Source organism: Zootoca vivipara, chromosome 16 (assembly GCF_965207765.1).
Source record: "Zootoca vivipara chromosome 16, rZooViv2.hap1.1, whole genome shotgun sequence".
NCBI classification, from domain to species: domain Eukaryota; kingdom Metazoa; phylum Chordata; class Lepidosauria; order Squamata; family Lacertidae; genus Zootoca; species Zootoca vivipara.
Window position 1 is genome coordinate 26,549,023 of NC_142599.1, and position 18,111 is coordinate 26,567,133.

The following is an 18,111-nucleotide window of genomic DNA, read 5'->3' on the forward strand; positions in this document are numbered from 1 at the left end:
TAACCCTTGCTTTTTTCCCATAAAATCACCCCCGCTAACAGCTATCTCCGGGTGTGCTTCCAGCGTGCTACTCCTGTGTGATCAAGAGGCCTTCCTGGACGTCATGGATAATGTACGTCTCAACAGGCTCTGCTTGGTGTATCAAAATAACATTTGGGGGCGATGGATCCACGGTAGTATCGGACTCAGTGCAGCTATGAGTCATAGGAGTGTGATGAAGGGCGGGGGGGCGGGCGGCCGACACTCAAGAAAAGCCTCTCCTGCCCTTTTCCTTGCCCAGCTGCAACACAACAGCCCTGCAGTGCTGCCAGGCTGGACTGCGGAAGTTGCTGCTGGTCCTTTACCCACTGAGGGCTAGAATCTTGACATCTGGTATGGAGCTTATAGGGCCAGTGTGAATTAAAGTGCTGTTGATAGTTTATTGGGGGGGAGTGGTCCTTCCAGAACCAGCTGCCCCTCTCTTGAACAGCTGGAAGTTATATAGTTATAGCTATTCCTATTCTTAATTTTAAATGCCTTCTCACCACAAAGTAAGGTTTTAAGCATCTTCTTTCTTTTCTCCATGCTTTTTCTCCAGAATGGACGGACGCCTTTGATGATTGCTGCCCAGGGGAACCAGCCTGCCATCTGCTCCCAGTTGCTGCAGAGAGGGGCCAAGGTTGACCTCATTGATAAAGACGGAAAGTGAGTCTCTGGAGGCTTCGACACTGGCCATCTCATGGAGATTAGCGACTCTTATGTCATGAACAGCATCAACAACAAATCTCCTGTTCATACTTTCTCTGTTCCACCTTCATTTCCCCCCCATCCCCAGGAGTTCAGAAAGTCCCAGGCCCTACTTCTTCACTCTAACCACTGCACCACACTACCTATCTTTCTCTCCTCTGCTCCTGCACAGGACGGCTCTCATCCTTGCCTGTGAAAGTGGAAGCACCGAATCAGCTGAGCTACTTCTGCAGAATGAGGCCAATGTGACGCTTCTTGACAAGACAGGCCACGACTCCCTCTACTACGCCACGCAGGCCAAGAATCGCAAACTGAGGCGGCTGGTCCGGACTGCCCTGAAGAAGTGGAAGAAAAGAGGTAAGAGAGCGGCTGGCTGGCCAGTATCCTGGCTTCTCAGACTCTCAGCTGGGTTATTGCCAAAGACTTGGTTCCAAAATCACTATAATGCCCAGACATAGATGGTGTAGGTTCTATTTATTTAGATGGTTCTCCCCATCCTCATTTATCCACAGAACAACCCTGCGAGGTAGGTGAGGCTGAGGGACAAATGTCACCAGGCACAAAGGCCAAGTGGGGGGGGCACTTGAACCCTGGTCTGTCCCAGGCCTTAGTCTTTATTTAATTCCCACAACAGCCCTGCCAGATAGGTCAGGCTGAGAAGCACCAACTGACCTGAGGTCACTCAGTGAGCTTCGTGGCCGAGTGGGAATTTGAACTCAGGTCTCCCAAAGTCCTTGTCTCTAACCACCACACCATGCTGGTGGAGAAATTCAGAGCAGAGTTCTAAGCCGCAGGGGTCAGCAAACTTTTTTCGCAGGGGGCCGGTCCACTGTCCCTCAGACCTTGTGGGGGGCCGGACTATATTTTGGAAAAAAATCTGAACGAATTCCTATGCCCCACAAATAACCCAGAGATGCATTTTAAATAAAAGGACACATTCTACTCATGTAAAAACACCAGGTAGGTTCCACAAATAACCCAGAGATGTATTTTAAATAAAAGGACACATTCTACTCATGTAAAAACACACTGATTCCCGGACCGTCCGTGGGCCAGACTGAGAAGGCGATTGGGCCGCATTCGGCCCCCAGGCCTTAGTTTGGGGACCCTGTTCTAAGGCATATGGCTAGGTGCAAACTAAGACATTCTCCCAACGCTTGACATGCTCCAAACCCCTGAGTGCCCCTTTTGAACAGTGGAGCAGGTACAGTCATTTGCACGGTGGTCATCCCTAGGCAAGAAAGTGGACGCTCCTGCAAGGAGGCAAGATCTCCTTGCATGAGTAGAACTGTTGCCATGTTCTTGGAGGCGATACAGCCACCTATCTATCTGATGTGACCTCGGACACCTCTCTGGGGTCAAGGAGAGCTTTCCTGGTGGCAGAATCACATCAGGAGGGCCTGCTAACACATTCGGGGCATTCAAGGACACTGAAGTAGGACCTTCTCTAGACAACCCAATCGCCCCCCTGCCCAGCGTCCAGATCTGCGGCTCCCGAGCTCCTGGGTGTTCCAAGGCTGGTCCAAAACATGTTGCTTCTTAACCATGGTGTCTCCTGTTATCTCTATGAAGTCAGCCAGACAAGTGGTTGGATCTTAATGTGACAGGGCAGCTTCTTCCACTATTCTTGGGGGTAGCAGGGTTCCTTGGGGGTTCCTTGGGGGTACAGGAAGGGAAATTCGGGTCAATTCAGCCCGGCAAGGGTCTCCGTTTGACTTGTGAGGTCATTCACCACAAACCACGCCCACTTGCCCCCCACACCTGATGTCCCATATGATGCCAGGTGTGTGGCAGGTATGGGCGTGGCCACAGCCAGGAGCTTAGAGTGAGCCTTAGAATGTTCCTTTGCAAGTGGGGCTCCACTGGGATCAGGTGCGCTAAGGAGATCCCTGTTTTCTTTGGAAGAGGAAGCACCAATATCTGTTTTATTTGGAAAATGAGAAGTAGAGCATAAGTGGAGGGGAAAAGGCATTCCCACTGCAGTCAGCAAAACCACATTTCCAGCACCACGCTCTCCACAAAGGGTCCCTGCACCCCAAATGGCTTCATCTGATAATTGAAAGTGTGGGGCCCCTAAGTCTCAAGGCAGGAGGCACAACTAGGCCTCTCTATCTGACCTCTATCTGCACCCCTCAGCAGCCTTGCTTCCGATTGTACTTCTGTCTGGCAGGAATTTGTCCTTAAATTCTGATAAAACGTATCTTACTTATCTGGACGGAGGATAGAGAGTGGGGTGTACAAACCAGCCTACTGTACAAAGTAAAGGCATATTCATTCTTTTGCCCACTTCTGGCATGTGGCCCTCAGAAGGCTGCTCAGAAGAGAATGTGGCCCTCGGGCTCAAAGAAGTCCCCCAACCCTGACCTTGACCACTCATTCACAATGATCAAGGCGGTCCAACTCACACGACCAGAAACATTCGTTGTAATGTGGTTAACTGTCCAAGAGCAATAACCTTTTTTTACTCATTCCGCTTTCTTGTTGCTTACCAGTATCTGAGTCCTATCTTGTGACCTGGATAGAAGGAATTCAGGGCAGAGGTAGGCAAACAAAGTGCTTTGGGGATATGCGCTACCGGAATATCATTCCGCTCAAATCCTTTTTTTTTTCTCAACTTCCACAGAACTAGGATTCGATTATTCATCAGAGACTGGTTCACAGGTAAGAAAGGGGTGCTCATTTGTTTTTCCTGGAAAAGACGACTTGGAAACTTCAACTGGTCCAAAATGCATAGTTGCCAAGTTCTCCCTTTTTTTAAGGGAAATCCCCTTATGCTGAATAGGCTTCCTCGTGAGAAAAGGGAAAACTTGGCAGCTATGAAAATGCTGCAGTCACATTATTGGCCAGGTTTCCATTTAGATCTCCTTTAACTCCTGTTTTAAAAATCTGGTTGCCAGTTTGATTCCAAGCCCTGTTCAAGGTGGTTACGTTAGTGTTTAAAGCCCTAAATGACACAGGTCCCTAATAATAATAATAATAATAATAATAATAATAATAATATTTATTTATACCCTGCCCATCTGGCTGGGTTTCCTCAGCCACTATGGGTGGCTTCCAACAAAATATTAAAAATACATTAAGTCATTAAAAACTTCCCAAATAGGGCTCCATTCAGATGCCTTCTAAAAGTCAGATAGTTGTTTATTTCCTTGACATCTGATGGGAGGGCATTTCCAAATACCTGAAAGGGAGCCTTTTCTCCTGCAGAACCTATCAGGTCTTAAGACTGACAGAGGGAGTTGTCTTGGTTGTTCTACCACCCTCAAAAGCTTGCGGTAGTGGCAGCCTGGGAGAGGGCCTTCCCTGTGATGGCCCCTAAGTTGTAGAACTCCCCCCCCCCGAGGTGTGTCTGGCACTTTCATTATACAGTTTTCATCGAATGCTGAAGACATATTTCTTTACCCTGGCCTTCGACACTTGAAATGTATATATTTTAAAACCCACATTTTTTTCTGCATTTGTAAGTTGTTTTAAACTCTTTTTAATATTGTGCTTTAATTGCTGGAACCCACCCTATTATTATTATTATTAGTGATGGCCATTTGTTATGGATGCTTTAGTTGAGATTCCTGCATTGCATGGCATTGAACTAGATGTCCCTCAGGGTTCCTTCCAACCCTACAATTGTATGATTCTATGAATGCCTCTTACTTGTCTGGAGGGAGAATACAAACTAGCCCAACTGCACAAAGGTAAAATTTACCTTAATTTATCTGCTCAGTTGTGTCTTTGGCCTCACCGACCACTGGCTGGTGAATTCAGTACCACAGACAGCTTCTTCCTGGGGGCACATCTCTGAGGAAGGAGCTATCCATGGTACTGAAACCAACACCCCCCTGTCTTGCAGCCATGTGTACTTGTTGAGATGGGTCAAAACCTTCTTCCTCTCAGTTAGCTCATGCATTGGTTTGGGTTGTGCCTCCAGGTTCCATCTGAGAGTGGGAGAGAGACTGATGTGAGCAGCCTGAATCTCCAGAGTGAAGTCGGGGACCAAAGCGATGATGAAGAAGAGGAGGATCCTGAGTTGAAGGAGTGGAGGAGCAGGTACCGAGAAGAGAAGATGAAAGTAATCCAGCTGGAACTGCAGTTGGACCAGAAAAGGAAAGAATGCGACACCCTCTTGGAAGGGTGCAAAGTGACGAAGGAAAGGGTCTGGGACCAGGTGCAGGAGATCAACCAGCTCCTTCCTGAGGGGGGCGGAGGGAGCCAGGGCTGTCAGGAGCTGAGCCAACGGTACAGCCGCGATGCCACAGAAGAAGATTATTACCTCAACCTCTTGGCCGCCCAAGTGCAAGAGCTGAAGAAGAGGAGGAAGCAGCAGCAGCAGGAGGAAGAGAAGCTTCAGAAAGAGCAAGCCAAAATGGCAGCTGTGCAAGAAGCAGGAAAAGAGGAGCCGAAGGCCCCTATGGCCCAGGAGGAGAAAGTCCTATGGCCTGGTGAGGAGGAGGCCGAAGAACGGAAACGCCACGACGAGGAGCTGAAGCGCCTCCGGGACGAAATTGTGGCAGCCCTCCAGGAAAAAGAGAGTGCTGCAAGGAGGGTGCTGGAGATGGAGGGACACATGGAGAACATGAGGGCCGTGATCAGCGTCTACGAGGCAAAGAAGAAGGCCCAGAGCGGGACGCTGAAGGAGCTAGAGGCCCGTGCGCTGGAGCTGGAAGGTGAGAACCAGCAGTTGCGTGGGCTGCTGGCAAAGCACCTGGGAGAGTGTGAGAAGCTGGAGAAGCAAGAGAGTGGGCTCCCCCCCGGGGAGAAGCTGTCCCAGTTCCTCACAGAGATGGAGGAGGAATATTCCAGAGTGCAGAGGGAGAATGCTGAGGTGGCTTCCGAGAACGAGGCCCTGAAGCGGGAGGCAGAGGAGGCCCTCAGGAGCAAGCTGCAGTTTCAAGCGGTGCCATCGGGGGCCGTCAAGAGGAGTGTGTCTGCCTGGAAGAAGATTGTGGTGGGTCTGGAAGGCGCCCTGACTAAGTTGGAGCAGGTGAACTCTGCTCTCCTGGAGAAAGCCAGGCCTCTCCGGGAAGCCATCTTGGCCTCCGGGTCCAGAGTTGTGGCCAACAGGAACGGGTATCACAGAAAAGAAGAGAATGGTATCATGGAGGATGAGGAGAAGCTGCCCGTGGGTGATACCAAACCCCCTGAGGAACTCGGAAAAGCCGGGAAAGGCAAGAGCCAGCTCCCTGAGGGCTCTTCCGGGCAGGTCAAGCTCAGGCCAAAGCCTGAGGTGGCAGAAAACAAGGCCCGCCCCTGCAGGAAGAGCTCCGACCTGGAGAAGGAGGTGTGGGACCTCAAGCAGAACAACGGCAGCCTCGTGAAGGAGCTGGCAGAGCTGAGCAGGGAGAGAGAGAAGCTCCAGGAGCAGCTGAAGGGTTTGTGCTCTCCGAAAGATGGACCCGCCGAGGCAGAGGCACCAGGGAGCTTGGTGGAAGAGCTGAAGCAGACGGTGGACTCTCTGAACCAGCAGCTCTCGGCTGAGAGCGAGGAGTCGAGGAAGCTGCGCCTGAGGCTGGAGGCCCAGAGGAAGGAGATGGTATCTGTGAGGGACACCTTCCTGAGGCAAATGTCCAAAGAGGCCGGCCAATTGAGGCCAGAGAACCTCGACAGCTGCATCTTGAAGGAGCTGCACTGGAAGCTGGACAATGTGGTGAAGAAGCAGAACGAGGCCTTGCAGCTGGTGTCCGAGATGGAGGAGGAGAGCCATGCCCTCGAGGTGGACCGCAGCCTCCTTGCCAACCACAACGGCCTTGACTTGTCCGTGGCGGAGGACAGGGCCTGGCGGGAAGGCTCCTCCGAGGCCTCAGATGCCATCGGAGACAACTGGAAGGTCAGGCAGCGGATGAGCGAGCTGGAGGAAGGCCTGCAAGAGCTGAAAGGGGTGTTAGAAGCCATCCAGGTCTCCCTGGGAGGAAGAGGCAAGGAGGCCGCCCAGCTGAAGGAGGTGCTCGATCGCCTCGTCACCAAGATGGCCGAACTGCGCCAGGAGGAAGAGGAGGCCCTCAGGAAGCACGAGAAAGTCCGTGGCATGCTGTCCGTCAGAGCGCAAGCCCTGGGAGAGGAGTTGGCTGCCCTTCAGGAGAAATACGAGGAAGCGAGCGGGGAATGCTCCCGCCACAAGGAAGACCTTGCTTCCGAAAGGCAGAAGAATGAGGAGCTCATCGCTGAGGCTGTTGAGCATGAGGAGGAGGTGGAAGAGCTGAGAGGGAAGTCCCAGATGATGGAAAGCGCGATGGAGAAGATGAATAGGAAGATGGAAGAGCTGGCCAGGACCTGCCAGGACAGAGAAGGGAAGGTAGGAGGGGAAATTTCGAGGGCTGGGGCAGCTAACCTCTTTTGGCCTTATGCCTTGATTATTTGTGTCCAAAAGGGCTCCCAACGTGGCTAATGTAGAATCAGTTAAAACAAGGCAGTCCCTGCCCGTGCAATGCAAGAGGAAGGGACAGGGAGGGAAGAGGGGGGAAATCCAATCTCAGGCAGCAGTTCTTGTAAATTTATGAAAACACGTAAATAAGGTTATATCTCAAAAATATATCAAAGCCCAGATTTTGAAACAGCTGTTCCTATCATGACTGGCTAGCACAGTTCAAGGGTACGAGGTGCCCGATAACAGCTGAGTTTTTATGCTTTTAAGAATGAATGTAATGTATGTGAGAATCGAGATTGATCATATTTTTAGCAGAACCAGTAAATTTGTCAAGATCAAAGGAGCAAGAGGAGAATTAGAAAAGATCTGTGCATAGGAGGATTGCAAACTGTGGTTGTCAGTTCATCACGCTGCACCTTTGCAAAGCTTCCCTGTCTGAATGCAGCCAATAAACTCTCTCTCCATTAACACCAGACGGCCATTTCCCTCACTGGAACCCCTGGCATTACTGGGTCTGTCTGAATTGCAAGGGCCATCTTGGGGGGGAACAAATATTATTGTTAGCATTATTAGAAATCTACCATTAACTTTGACCAGTCTGCACTGGTGGCCCTGTTGGTAAGGTCATAGAATCGTAGAATTGTAGAGTTGGAAGGGATCCAAGGGTCATCTAGTCCAACCCCCCCTTACCATGTTATTACCCCATTCTATAGATGGGAAGACTAAGACTGAGGAGTCTGCTCAGGGATTCCCTGCAATAGATTTCACTTGGATGCCACCTGTTTTATCATATCCCCTCAGATCAGGAAGTTGCTGAAGGAAACGGAGAAGCTTTCGAGCGAAGTTCTTAATCTGCGCAGCGAACGAGCCCGCCTCCAGCTGCAGAATGAAGTGAGCCATGGGGGTCCCCCCCCACAATTGTTTCAGTTTATAGAGACTGCTACCTATCTATCTATAATGCACTGGAGTAGTGTTGGACTAGGACCTGGGAGACCAGGGTTTGAATCCCCACTCAGCTATGAAGCTCACTGGGTGACCTTGAGCTGGTCATTACCTCTCAGCCTAACCTACCTCACATGATTGTTGTGGGGATTAAATGAGGACTAGGAGAGACCAAGGTTCAGGTTTGTGTTGAGCAGAGATGGAGGTATACTGAGAGGGGGGAAATGGTAGTTTTAAATCAGGCATCCCCAAACTGCGGCCCTCCAGATGTTTTGGCCTACAACTCCCATGATCCCTAGCTAAGAGGACCAGTGGTCAGGGATGACGGGAATTATAGTCCAAAATATCTGGAGGGCCGAAGTTTAGGGATGCCTGTTTTAAATAATGGCAAAGGTTTGAGCAGAGCAAACCGGAGGTTACACTGAGAGGAATAAAGTGGTGGTTTAAAACAAGGATTGAGTACTGTACAGCGAAAAGGGAGTTGAGAAACTGTTTGCTGTATTCTACCCACCTCCACTATTTCTCCTTGTTAAGACTTCCTTAAAATAAAATTTTAAAAACCTAGCCATAGCTCCTCCATGTTCTTCCCTCCCCAATCTATTCAGACTTCTCCCATTGTTTTAAACAACCACTTTTCTTCCTCCTCCTTTCTTGTCCCATCCCATGTCCCCTGCTGTTATTGATTTATTACTTTTATAGTTGACCTTTCCCACCAAGTAGCTTAAGGTGGCATACATGGTTCTCCCCTCATTTAATCCACCGACAACCCTGTGAGGTAGGTTAGGCTGTTGTGCAACCTGCACCTGAAGTCCCCCACCATTTTTCTGCCAGGAGAATGTCTGTGGACTTCATTTCACTGGCTTGTTGTTGTTTAGTCGTTCAGTCGTGTCCGACTCTTCGTGACCCCATGGACCAGAGCATGTCAGACACTCCTGTCTTCCACTGCCTCCCGCAGCTTGGTCAAACTCATGTTGGTGCCTACAAGAACACTGTCCAACCATCTCGTCCTCTGTCGTCCCCTTCTCCTAGTGCCCTCAATCTTTCCCAACATCAGGCTCTTTTCCAGGGAGTCTTCTCTTCTCATGAGGTGGCCAAAGTATTGGAGCCTCAGCTTCAGGATCTGTCCTTCCAGTGAGCACTCAGGGCTGATTTCCTTCAGAATGGATAGGTTTGATCTTCTCACAGTCCATGGGACTCTCAAGAGTCTCCTCCAGCACCAGAATTCAAAAGCATGCTCATTTGTAATTCACTGGCTTACTCATTTGTATTTCAGGTTGTCCAGAAGAACCACCAAGAGATTGTGGCCATCTACAGAACACACCTGCTCAACGCAGCCCAAGTAAGCATTTCAGAGACATGTTTGTCTCCCTAAGCCTTGGGTGACCTTGAGCTGAGCCACTGCTCCTCAGCTGAATCTACCTCACAGGGTTGTTGTGAGGATAAAATGGGGGGGGGACACACACCAAGTGTGCCACCTGGAGCTCCCTGGAGAAAAAGATGGGCTACAAATGCAATAAAATACAGTAAATAAATACAGAAAAGTGACTATGGGGAGAAATTTCAGCTAAAATGCTGGTGAATTTTCCCAGGGTCTGATGTGTGGTATTTCTCCAATTCAGGGTTTCATGGACGAGGAAGTCCATGCGATGCTGCTGCGGATCCTGAGGACAAACGATGGTTGACTGGCAAATTTCCAGGCCTCCCACTTTCCCTTCATGTGAGATTGTTGTTATGTATTTTTTTGGTTGTGAACTGCTCTGTGACCTTTGGATTCAATACAATTTTAAAAAAATAGCAACAACAGTAATACAGTGGTACATCTGGTTGCGAATGGGATCTGTTCCAGAGGCCTGTTCACAACCTGAAAAGGTCGCATCCTGAGCGCTGCGTCTGCACAGGCATGTGACGTAATTCATTGCTTCTGCGCATGTGCAAAGTGCGATTTAGCGCTTCTGCGCATGCATGCAGGTCACGGGCACGCCGAACCCAGAAGTAACCCGTTCCGGGACTTCCGGGTTTGGCTCGTCTGTATCCCGAAAAGACACATCCTGAAGCGGACGTAGCATGAGGTATGACTGTAATAGTAACAGTAATAGTAATAGTAATACTCTGGTGGCTTGTAGAAGCCAACAACCATCAAAGTTCCCAGACCTAGTCAAAAAGAGAGGTGGGGGAAAGCTATTTTGCACACCCAAATAAATGTGCTCAGAGCACTCAGAATTCTGACCCCATCCAGGGCCATCTTTCCCATAGGCACTAGGGGTGTGGGGCACCCGGGCGCCAGGCAGAGAGTCCGGGGCCCGAGAGTTGAGTCCGGGGAAGAGCCTGCCTGTCGATTGGAGCGCTGCAGCGGGTTCTTCTGCTGCGGGAGGCTCTGCGCCGTGAGTTCGGGGGCGACCGAGCCAGCAAGATGCTCCGCCCTCCTGTGCACCTGGGACTGGGCAACCTGGGGGTGGGGCGTGCCGGGTGGATCTTTGCACTCCAGTGCCACATATGCTTAAGACAGCCCTGAGCCCATCTAAAGTTCATTTCCTTCCCATGCACTCAAGCAGATTTCTTGTTGCATTGGGTTAGGAATCGATTCCAAAATGAAGATCGGGACGTGCAAGCAAGTGCTGCCCCCAAGAGGTGAGACAGCTCTGTGGCAAAGCTCATGAATCCTATGTCGATTATGCTGATCCGCAGGCCCAAAGTGGCTTGGTGCAGGGATACCAAAGGACGTCAAAAGCGCCCTTTAAGGTGTCATCTTAACAACACAACCTGCAAAGCCTCGCTGCCATTACAGACGCGAGTTGGACACCACAGCAGCGAGAGGTCGTCATGACTTGCCTGCCAAGTGCTAATATGTTAAGCATTACTTACACACCAAGCAAACTACGTAGGCCGGCATCAGTAGCCCAATTAATGCACCCGTGGCTCAGAGGCCCCTTCCCAACTCTCTCATCCATATCTCAGATAAGGGAGTAGCTGGCAGGCGGCTTGTAAGAAGCCTATCCTCTCCCAACTAATTGAACCCAAACGAAGGCTTCAAAGCAGATTAACACAAGTGAGCTCATTCTTGCAGCAATGAACAATTAGTCCTGGGGTTATCGTGACTACCAAGATGGCGTTTTCAGGCGCTCTGTAAAACATTTTCAATGTTTGGTTCTATACACAGCGTTCAAATCATTTTCTCATTCCAGGTTCCGTTCCATGGCAGAGGCTAATACCAGGAGGGCAAGAAGAATCCTGGTCTGTGGTTCCTGCACCTTTCTGGCATCAAGACACCGGTTCACTCACTCACACACACACACACACACCCTCTTCCCAGAAGTCAGTTTTGATTTCCGGAGTTGTCCAAGTGGCAAATCTATGTGCTAGGGAGCAAAGATCCCATACCGTGATTCCCACCCGTGTGCTGTGCTGGGAATTTTTGTATGTAAAATAGTCTTATATCTTCCTCTGTCTCCCCCCCCCCCCGAAAAAAATTTCTTTTTAAATTATTATTATAGAATGGGTAATTTGGACTGGGCTGGTGAACAGAAAGGAGAGTGAACAACGGTGGTAAAAGAGAGACTATAAGGGAAGAGAATAAAGAAACAGCCCCATCTTATTCCAGGGCGATGAGCCTTCGCCCCAAGGCATTTTGGTGCCAGAGATGGCGAGATGCCCCCTCCAACCACACAGTTGACAGTGGGCCCTGGTCCAGTAGGGTTCCACCCCCTGGGGTCAAGACCCAACATACAGGGCCAGATGAAGACCTTTAGAGGCCGCAAGCAACGGACAGAGTATGGTGCCCTCTCCCACATATTATTTAAAACAGGCATGTCCAACAGGTAGATCGTGATCTACCGGTAGATCACTGGACGTCTGCGGTAGATCACTGGTAGATCATTGGCTCCCTCCAAAGAAGCTGAACAACTGTGGCTCCCCTTAAAAAAAAGTTCAAACATTTTACCTCCTCCCTGAAAAAACTCAACAACTTTGACCCCCAACCCCCCCCCCAAATGGGCCTTCCTACTTCCTAAAAAAAGGGGGGGGGTTAGATCACTGCCAGTTTTTAACTCTGTGAGTAGATCACAGTCTCTTGGGAGTTGGCCACCCCTGGTTTAAAATAAAAATCATGCTATAAACCGTAAAAAGAAAATGTTTTTTAAAAATAAAAATTGATCAATGTTAGTAGGACACCCCCTGACTCTAGGTAGAGATCAGAAACAAAAAGAGAGCAGAAAAATTGGGGAAGACAAGTGTGTAATGGAGGTTAAGGGCACCCAGAGGGCTTCACCCAGAGTGTGGATTTGAACTCAGGTCCTAGTTGTCTGACACTGTAACCTGTGCCTGGGGTCTCTGGCAGAGCGAACATGAGAGGAGCCTTCAGCGGATCAGGCCAAGGGCCCATCTAGTCCAGCATCCTGTTCTCACAGTGGCCAGCACCTGATGCCTGTGGGAAGCCTGCAAGCTGGATTTGAGCACAAGAGCTTTCCAGTAATTGGTATTCAGAAGCGTTGCTGCCTCCGGCCCTTGGACCATTGTGGCTAGGAGCCATCAATCACCCTCTCCTCCATGAGCCTAGTCTGCCTATTGGGTGATCCAGAACTGCCCGCTGTAATGAACGGGAGTAATGCTCTTGTGCTACTCCTGTTCATTTCAGCAAGGCTTACGTGAGAGGATGCACCATTGCGGACTGGGTCCCACGTGCCTCTGATCTGCCCATCTCTGCCATCCATAGTAGTGCCTCACATCCAGTGTCTAGGGCAGCTGCTTCCCCCTCCTCTGAAGGGAGAGTGGCTTTTAGGTTAACGGTTGAGCACTTCTGCAAGGATCACAGCTGTGACAGTTTGCAAAGATGCATCCTTCATAAAACGTTGGCAGGTACCCCAAGGCCATGCACTCTGACCTCTGCCAAGGATTATTTGTTTAATCTTGTTTGGATCACCTAGAGATGGGTGGTTGCTGCTGCTTCATCTTAAAAAAGATCCGTGCTACTGTGTATTTAACAACTGTGTGAGAGAGCGTGCATGCTTGTGTTTAGTTTTGTTTCTTTAAAAGAAAAATGCAGATTGCATTGAGTCCTGCGGAAAGAGCTCAAATAAATTATGCGTGCCTGGCAGAAATGCCTACAGTCTGTTGCCTCTTCCCTCCTCCCCACACGTCTATCCCATGGGTCACCCTCTCTGAGCATGTCAAAGGGCTTGTCCATAATTTTGCTTCACTCATATTTTGATCATATTGTGTGCCAATTAATCCCATCACTGCCCCCACCCAGTCTGAGAGCTTTTCTCATCGTCCCGTGGCTTTGCCTTGCGGAAACGCAATCTTTGGGGCTGAATCGGACCTTATCAGTTGCGTAGAAAGCCTGAAGAGAGATCTGCTTAACCGAGCTTCAATGCAGCGGGTGGGATTGAATTTCCGCAAGGTGCAATCGCTTTCATACCTGGGAGAATGAATCAGGATGTGACACCATCAGAATATGGTTCAAGTGAAAATGTGGACGAGCCCCAAAAGCCTGGCTGCTGGATCAGACCAAGGTGGGTGCTCATCCAGAAAAGCATCCTCTTTCCAACAGGGCCCAATCAGACGCCTCAGCAGAAACTGATCAGATGCCCACAAGCAGGACATGAAGACAACAGCGGCCTCTCTGCACACTGTTGCTCCCTAGCAGCAACAGTGATACATTGAGAGGTACACTGCTCCTGGCCATGGAGGGTCCTTACGACTATTGTGGCAAACTGTCAGCGATAGGCACCACATCTTAGGGCAGTGAAGTTCTCCCCAATGACAATATGCATGCTGGTTGTAGCTTTAATTCCTGCACAAGATTCCTTTTCGTGCTGTATGATAAATATGGCAGCCGTCCAGCAGAGTGTCTCTACATGTGCTTCATTCTGGCATGGCAAAAATTAAGAGGGGGACTGGGAGCCGCGGGAAACGGTCTCTCGTTTTGCAAATTCCCTCAAACGGCATAACCCGTTTTGAAGAGGGGAGTCTGGCAAAGTGAAACCCTCTCATGTCCACCCTTTCCTCTCTCCCTCGCCCCTTTTTCTGCATTTCTGTTCCCCAAATGGACCCCCGTGTGTTTGGAGGGGTCCCCCTCCCCCTCCGAAGCTAACTAAGCAAGAGCAGCATAGGCCCACAATGCAATGGGAAGCCAGGGACAAAAAAACCTGTTTCCATAGAGAAAGGGTGGAGCGAGTGGGAGAGTTGGTTGCCAACCCAGTTAGGGAACAGAGAGAAATAGCCCAGTTTTCAAGCTGATGGCCTTCCCAGAATTTCGCAGGGCAAAAATAATAATAAAGCACTCAGGGTGCTACTCCATAGAATCGTAGAGTTGGAAGAGACCACAAGAGCCATCCAGTCCAACCCCCTGCCGAGCAGGAAACACCATCAAAGCATTCTTGACATATGCCTGTCAAGCCTCTGCTTAAAGACCTCCAAAGAAGGAGACTCCACCACACTCCTTGGTAGCAAATTCCACTGCCGAACAGCTCTTACTGTCAGGAAGTTCTTCCTAATGTTTAGGTGGAATCTTCTTTCTTGTAGTTTGAATCCATTGCTCCGTGTCCGCTTCTCTGGAGCAGCAGAAAACAACCTTTCTCCCTCCTCTATATGACATCCTTTTATATATTTGAACATGGCTATCATATCACCCCTTAACCTTCTCTTCTCCAGGCTAAACATACCCAGCTGTAGGTGCTGTGTACTGTAGGTGCTGTGTACGGAATACAGAATTGCTGCACCCTCCCTGGCTCAAAGTACCTAATCCTTAAGACAGGGGTGGCCCGTCTCATTTTGCCACCTGAGGCGACATGGGGCTTGCCACTGTCTTCTGCCAACCATTGCATTACCACCACTTCCGTCGCCCCCAGGCCCCAGCTCTCACCAAACTCGACAGCAGCCAGGGCACTCCTCTAAGTATTGCCAAGCGGCTTCTCTGCCTGGGATGAAGAAGATGAACAGCAAGACTGCATACCAGAACCCCACCTTGGCGGCAGAAGAAGTGGTGGGGTTCTGATACCTGAGACGGGCACTCCATATCAACTTAGGGGCAGGCCAGCTCTGTCTTAAGGAGGAGCTTAAGAAGGATCAGGCCACTGGCCCATCTAGCCCAACCTCCTGTTCTCATAGTGGCCACCCAAATGCCCCAATGGGAAATCCACAAGCAACACCTGAGCACAGGAGCCTTCTCCTCTTCTGTGGTTTCCAGCAACTGGAAGCTTTGCCGCCTCCAGGATGTAGACCAGGCATCCCCAAACTTCGGCCCTCCAGATGTTTTGGACTACAGTTCCCATCTTCCCCGACCACTGGTCCCGTTAGCTAGGGATCATGGGAGTTGTAGGCTAAAAAACATCTGGAGGGCCGCAGTTTGGGGGTGCCTGGTGTAGACAATGTCTGCCAAAGAGCTGAGCAAAGTTTCCAATTACCCTGGAGTGGGGATTCCACCCCCGGCATTGCTCTCGCGCCGCCCGCCCCCCCCTTCACATCAACAGAACAAACCGCAAATGAAATTATTAGATGTGCATGTGCTGAATTGATCTCTGCCTTCTGCTTTTATCCGTTCTGAATTTGCCCGATGAAACCGACACGGTTGGTGGAAAGCCTTGCCAACTTCCTTGTTTGCTTGGTTTCCTTGAAAGGGACGCTGGAAATGCCTTCCCTGGGCTGTGGGAGGAACTGTCACAGTCCGGTCGGCGGGCGGTTGAAGCCCTGACTGAGGGCGTCAGGACCAGAGGCAAGATGGTGATGTAGAAGCAGGAACAGGTGCAGGGCTGAGGGTCCAGCAGCAGGCAGTCGCAGGGTCAAGGAGCAAGGCAGAGGCGAAGGTCAGGGAGTCGAGTAGCAAGGCGTCAGCAAGGCAAAGCTCCAGGGGTCGAGGATCAAGGCATCGTCAAGGCGAGGGTCCAAGGAGCAAGGCATCGGCGATGCAAGGGTCCAAAGGTCAAGGAGCAAGGCATCGGCAAGGCAAGGGTCCAAGGATCAAGAATCAAGGCGTCGGCAAGGCAAGGGTCCAAGGAGCAAGAGGCCAGAGGCAACCAGGCAGGGATAGCGTTGCTGTGGCAAAGAGCTGAAGGGAAATGCTGAGCTTTTATCCCTCCCAGCTCCTGCCACCAGGTGCAGTGAGGTATCAAGTGGCCTCAACTGAGTGACCACTCTTTGCCTCTCCAGCACAAGCTGAGGTCTTCACCTGTGTGGCCACTCCTTGCTTCTCCAGCACAAGCTGAGGCAGGCCCCAGTCCTGCAAAGCACTACAGGCCCCAGAGCCTGACTCCTGCCCATACTCCTGACAGGAACTAACACAAAGCTGTTCCTCTGACTGTGGCCGTTTCACCAGAGACTGGAGAGAAGGCGTAGTGAAAGGAGATGCTTATGGTCACAGGGCACTATGGCCCACGATGTTGGAAGATCCAGGACAGACGAAAGCTTTTCTCTATGCAGAACAAAGTGAAACTATGGAACTCCCTCCCACAGGATACAGGGGTGACCGTGGCCACCAACTTGGATGGCTTTAAAAGAGGATTAAAGAGATTCACAGAAGAGAGGGCTATTGATGGCTACTAGCCATTTGATTTCATAGTAGAGGCAGTAAATGCTTCTCAAGACCAGTTGCTGGAGACCACAGGCAAGGAAAAAGCTCCTGTGCTCAGGTTCCCCACAGGCATTCCACTGGTTGGCCACTGTGAGAACAGGATGCTGGACTAGATGGGACATTGGCCTGATCCAGCAACCTCTTCTTAGGTCCTTATGTACTTACTACCCAGGGAAGATAAGGTGAGTGAGCACCTTCCTTTGCAAAAGCTGGGTGTGTCTCCACGAGATGATGGTAAAGGTGAAGCTTGATCAAAAGTACATGCGTACTTCACGCTCTGGAAACTTGCAGAGAGGATTATTGCAACATGCTCTACATAGGGCTGCCCCTGAAGACAACTTGGAAACTTGAAAGGGTCCAAAATGCAGTGGCCAGGTGACTGGATGGGGTTCCGTTTAGAAACCCATACAACCCTGCTTTTAAACCCTACTTTTAAAATAGCTTCACTGGTTCCCAGTTCAAGGAGCTCACATGGGTGCTTAAAGCCCTAAATCAGTGTTTCCCAACCTTGTGCCTCCAGCTGTTTTCGGACTACAATTCCCATCATTCCTGACCACTGGTCTTGCTAGCTAGGGATGATGGGAGTTGTAGTCCGAAAACATCTGGAGGCACAAGGTTGGGAAACACTGCCCTAAATGACTCGAGCTCTAAATACCTGAAAGACTGCCTCCTTCCCCACAGATCCTCTGAGATCAGCAGGGGGGGGGCGTTTCTTGGTTGTTCCACCACCCTCAGAAATACTGGGTGATGGTGGCCCAGGTGGAAGTCCTTCCCTGTTGAGTTGTGCCTGGCTTCTTCACTATACAGCTTTTAGCAAATCCTGAAGAGACACCTCTTTACTCTGGCCCAGGCATAGGCAAACTCGGCCCTCCAGATGTTTTGGGACTACAACTCCCATCATCCTTGACCACTGGTCCTGTTAGCTAGGGATGATGGGAGTTGTAGTCCCAAAACATCTGGAGGGTTGAGTTTGCCTATGCCTGTGTCTGGCCTTTGTTGTTGGAGATGTTTGTTTTCAGAGCCCACCCTATTCCTGCAACTGCAATCTGTTTTAACTGTTCTGAATTTTGAATTTAAAATTGCTATGACCCAGCCCAGGTCCTGTTGGTGAACGATCACAATAAATAATATTGCTTTCAGCCAACATCTCGATGTTGCCCCTTCCACTCACACTTCAGGTGGGTTTTGTCTGTCTGGCTGAATTTGCAAACTGGGCATTTATGCACTCAAAAAATGTGTTGCGCTGAATATTCTTTAAGTTCTTCTCCCGTTCTCAGGGTAGTTTGGGCAAGCTGGCGTCCCTCCAAAATTTTCATCCGAAACCTTTGTGGGATGTTGGGAGAGCTACTTACCTTTAATCACACGAGATGTCCAGTGGTTTTTGTTGTTTTAAAACTTCCAAACGAGGGTTTCAAGAGCGCGAGGCCCTCTCAGACGCTTTCCACAATTCCTCAAAGTGTTTCAGGGCAAAATGACATGATGTGGGGTGGTTCCAAGCCACGCCAGGAAATGTTGCCAACTC

The 18,111-nt window shown here is 50.1% G+C and overlaps 1 protein-coding gene across 2 annotated transcripts in view; it reads left to right on the forward strand.

Moving 5' to 3' along the window:
- Positions 1 to 13,140, forward strand: part of ANKRD35 (ankyrin repeat domain 35) — a 28,293-nt gene extending 15,153 nt beyond the window's left edge. For both annotated transcript variants that reach the window (XM_035099399.3, XM_035099400.3), the window contains exons 6-14: positions 42 to 112; positions 578 to 684; positions 899 to 1,083; positions 3,350 to 3,387; positions 4,652 to 7,012; positions 7,886 to 7,975; positions 9,300 to 9,365; positions 9,646 to 9,743; positions 11,209 to 13,140. In XM_035099399.3, the coding sequence (XP_034955290.3) occupies positions 42 to 112; positions 578 to 684; positions 899 to 1,083; positions 3,350 to 3,387; positions 4,652 to 7,012; positions 7,886 to 7,975; positions 9,300 to 9,365; positions 9,646 to 9,708 (2,981 nt within the window). In that variant the 3' untranslated portion in view covers positions 9,709 to 9,743; positions 11,209 to 13,140. The remainder of the gene's footprint in view (positions 1 to 41; positions 113 to 577; positions 685 to 898; positions 1,084 to 3,349; positions 3,388 to 4,651; positions 7,013 to 7,885; positions 7,976 to 9,299; positions 9,366 to 9,645; positions 9,744 to 11,208) is intronic.
- Positions 13,141 to 18,111: the final 4,971 nt, after the last annotated feature.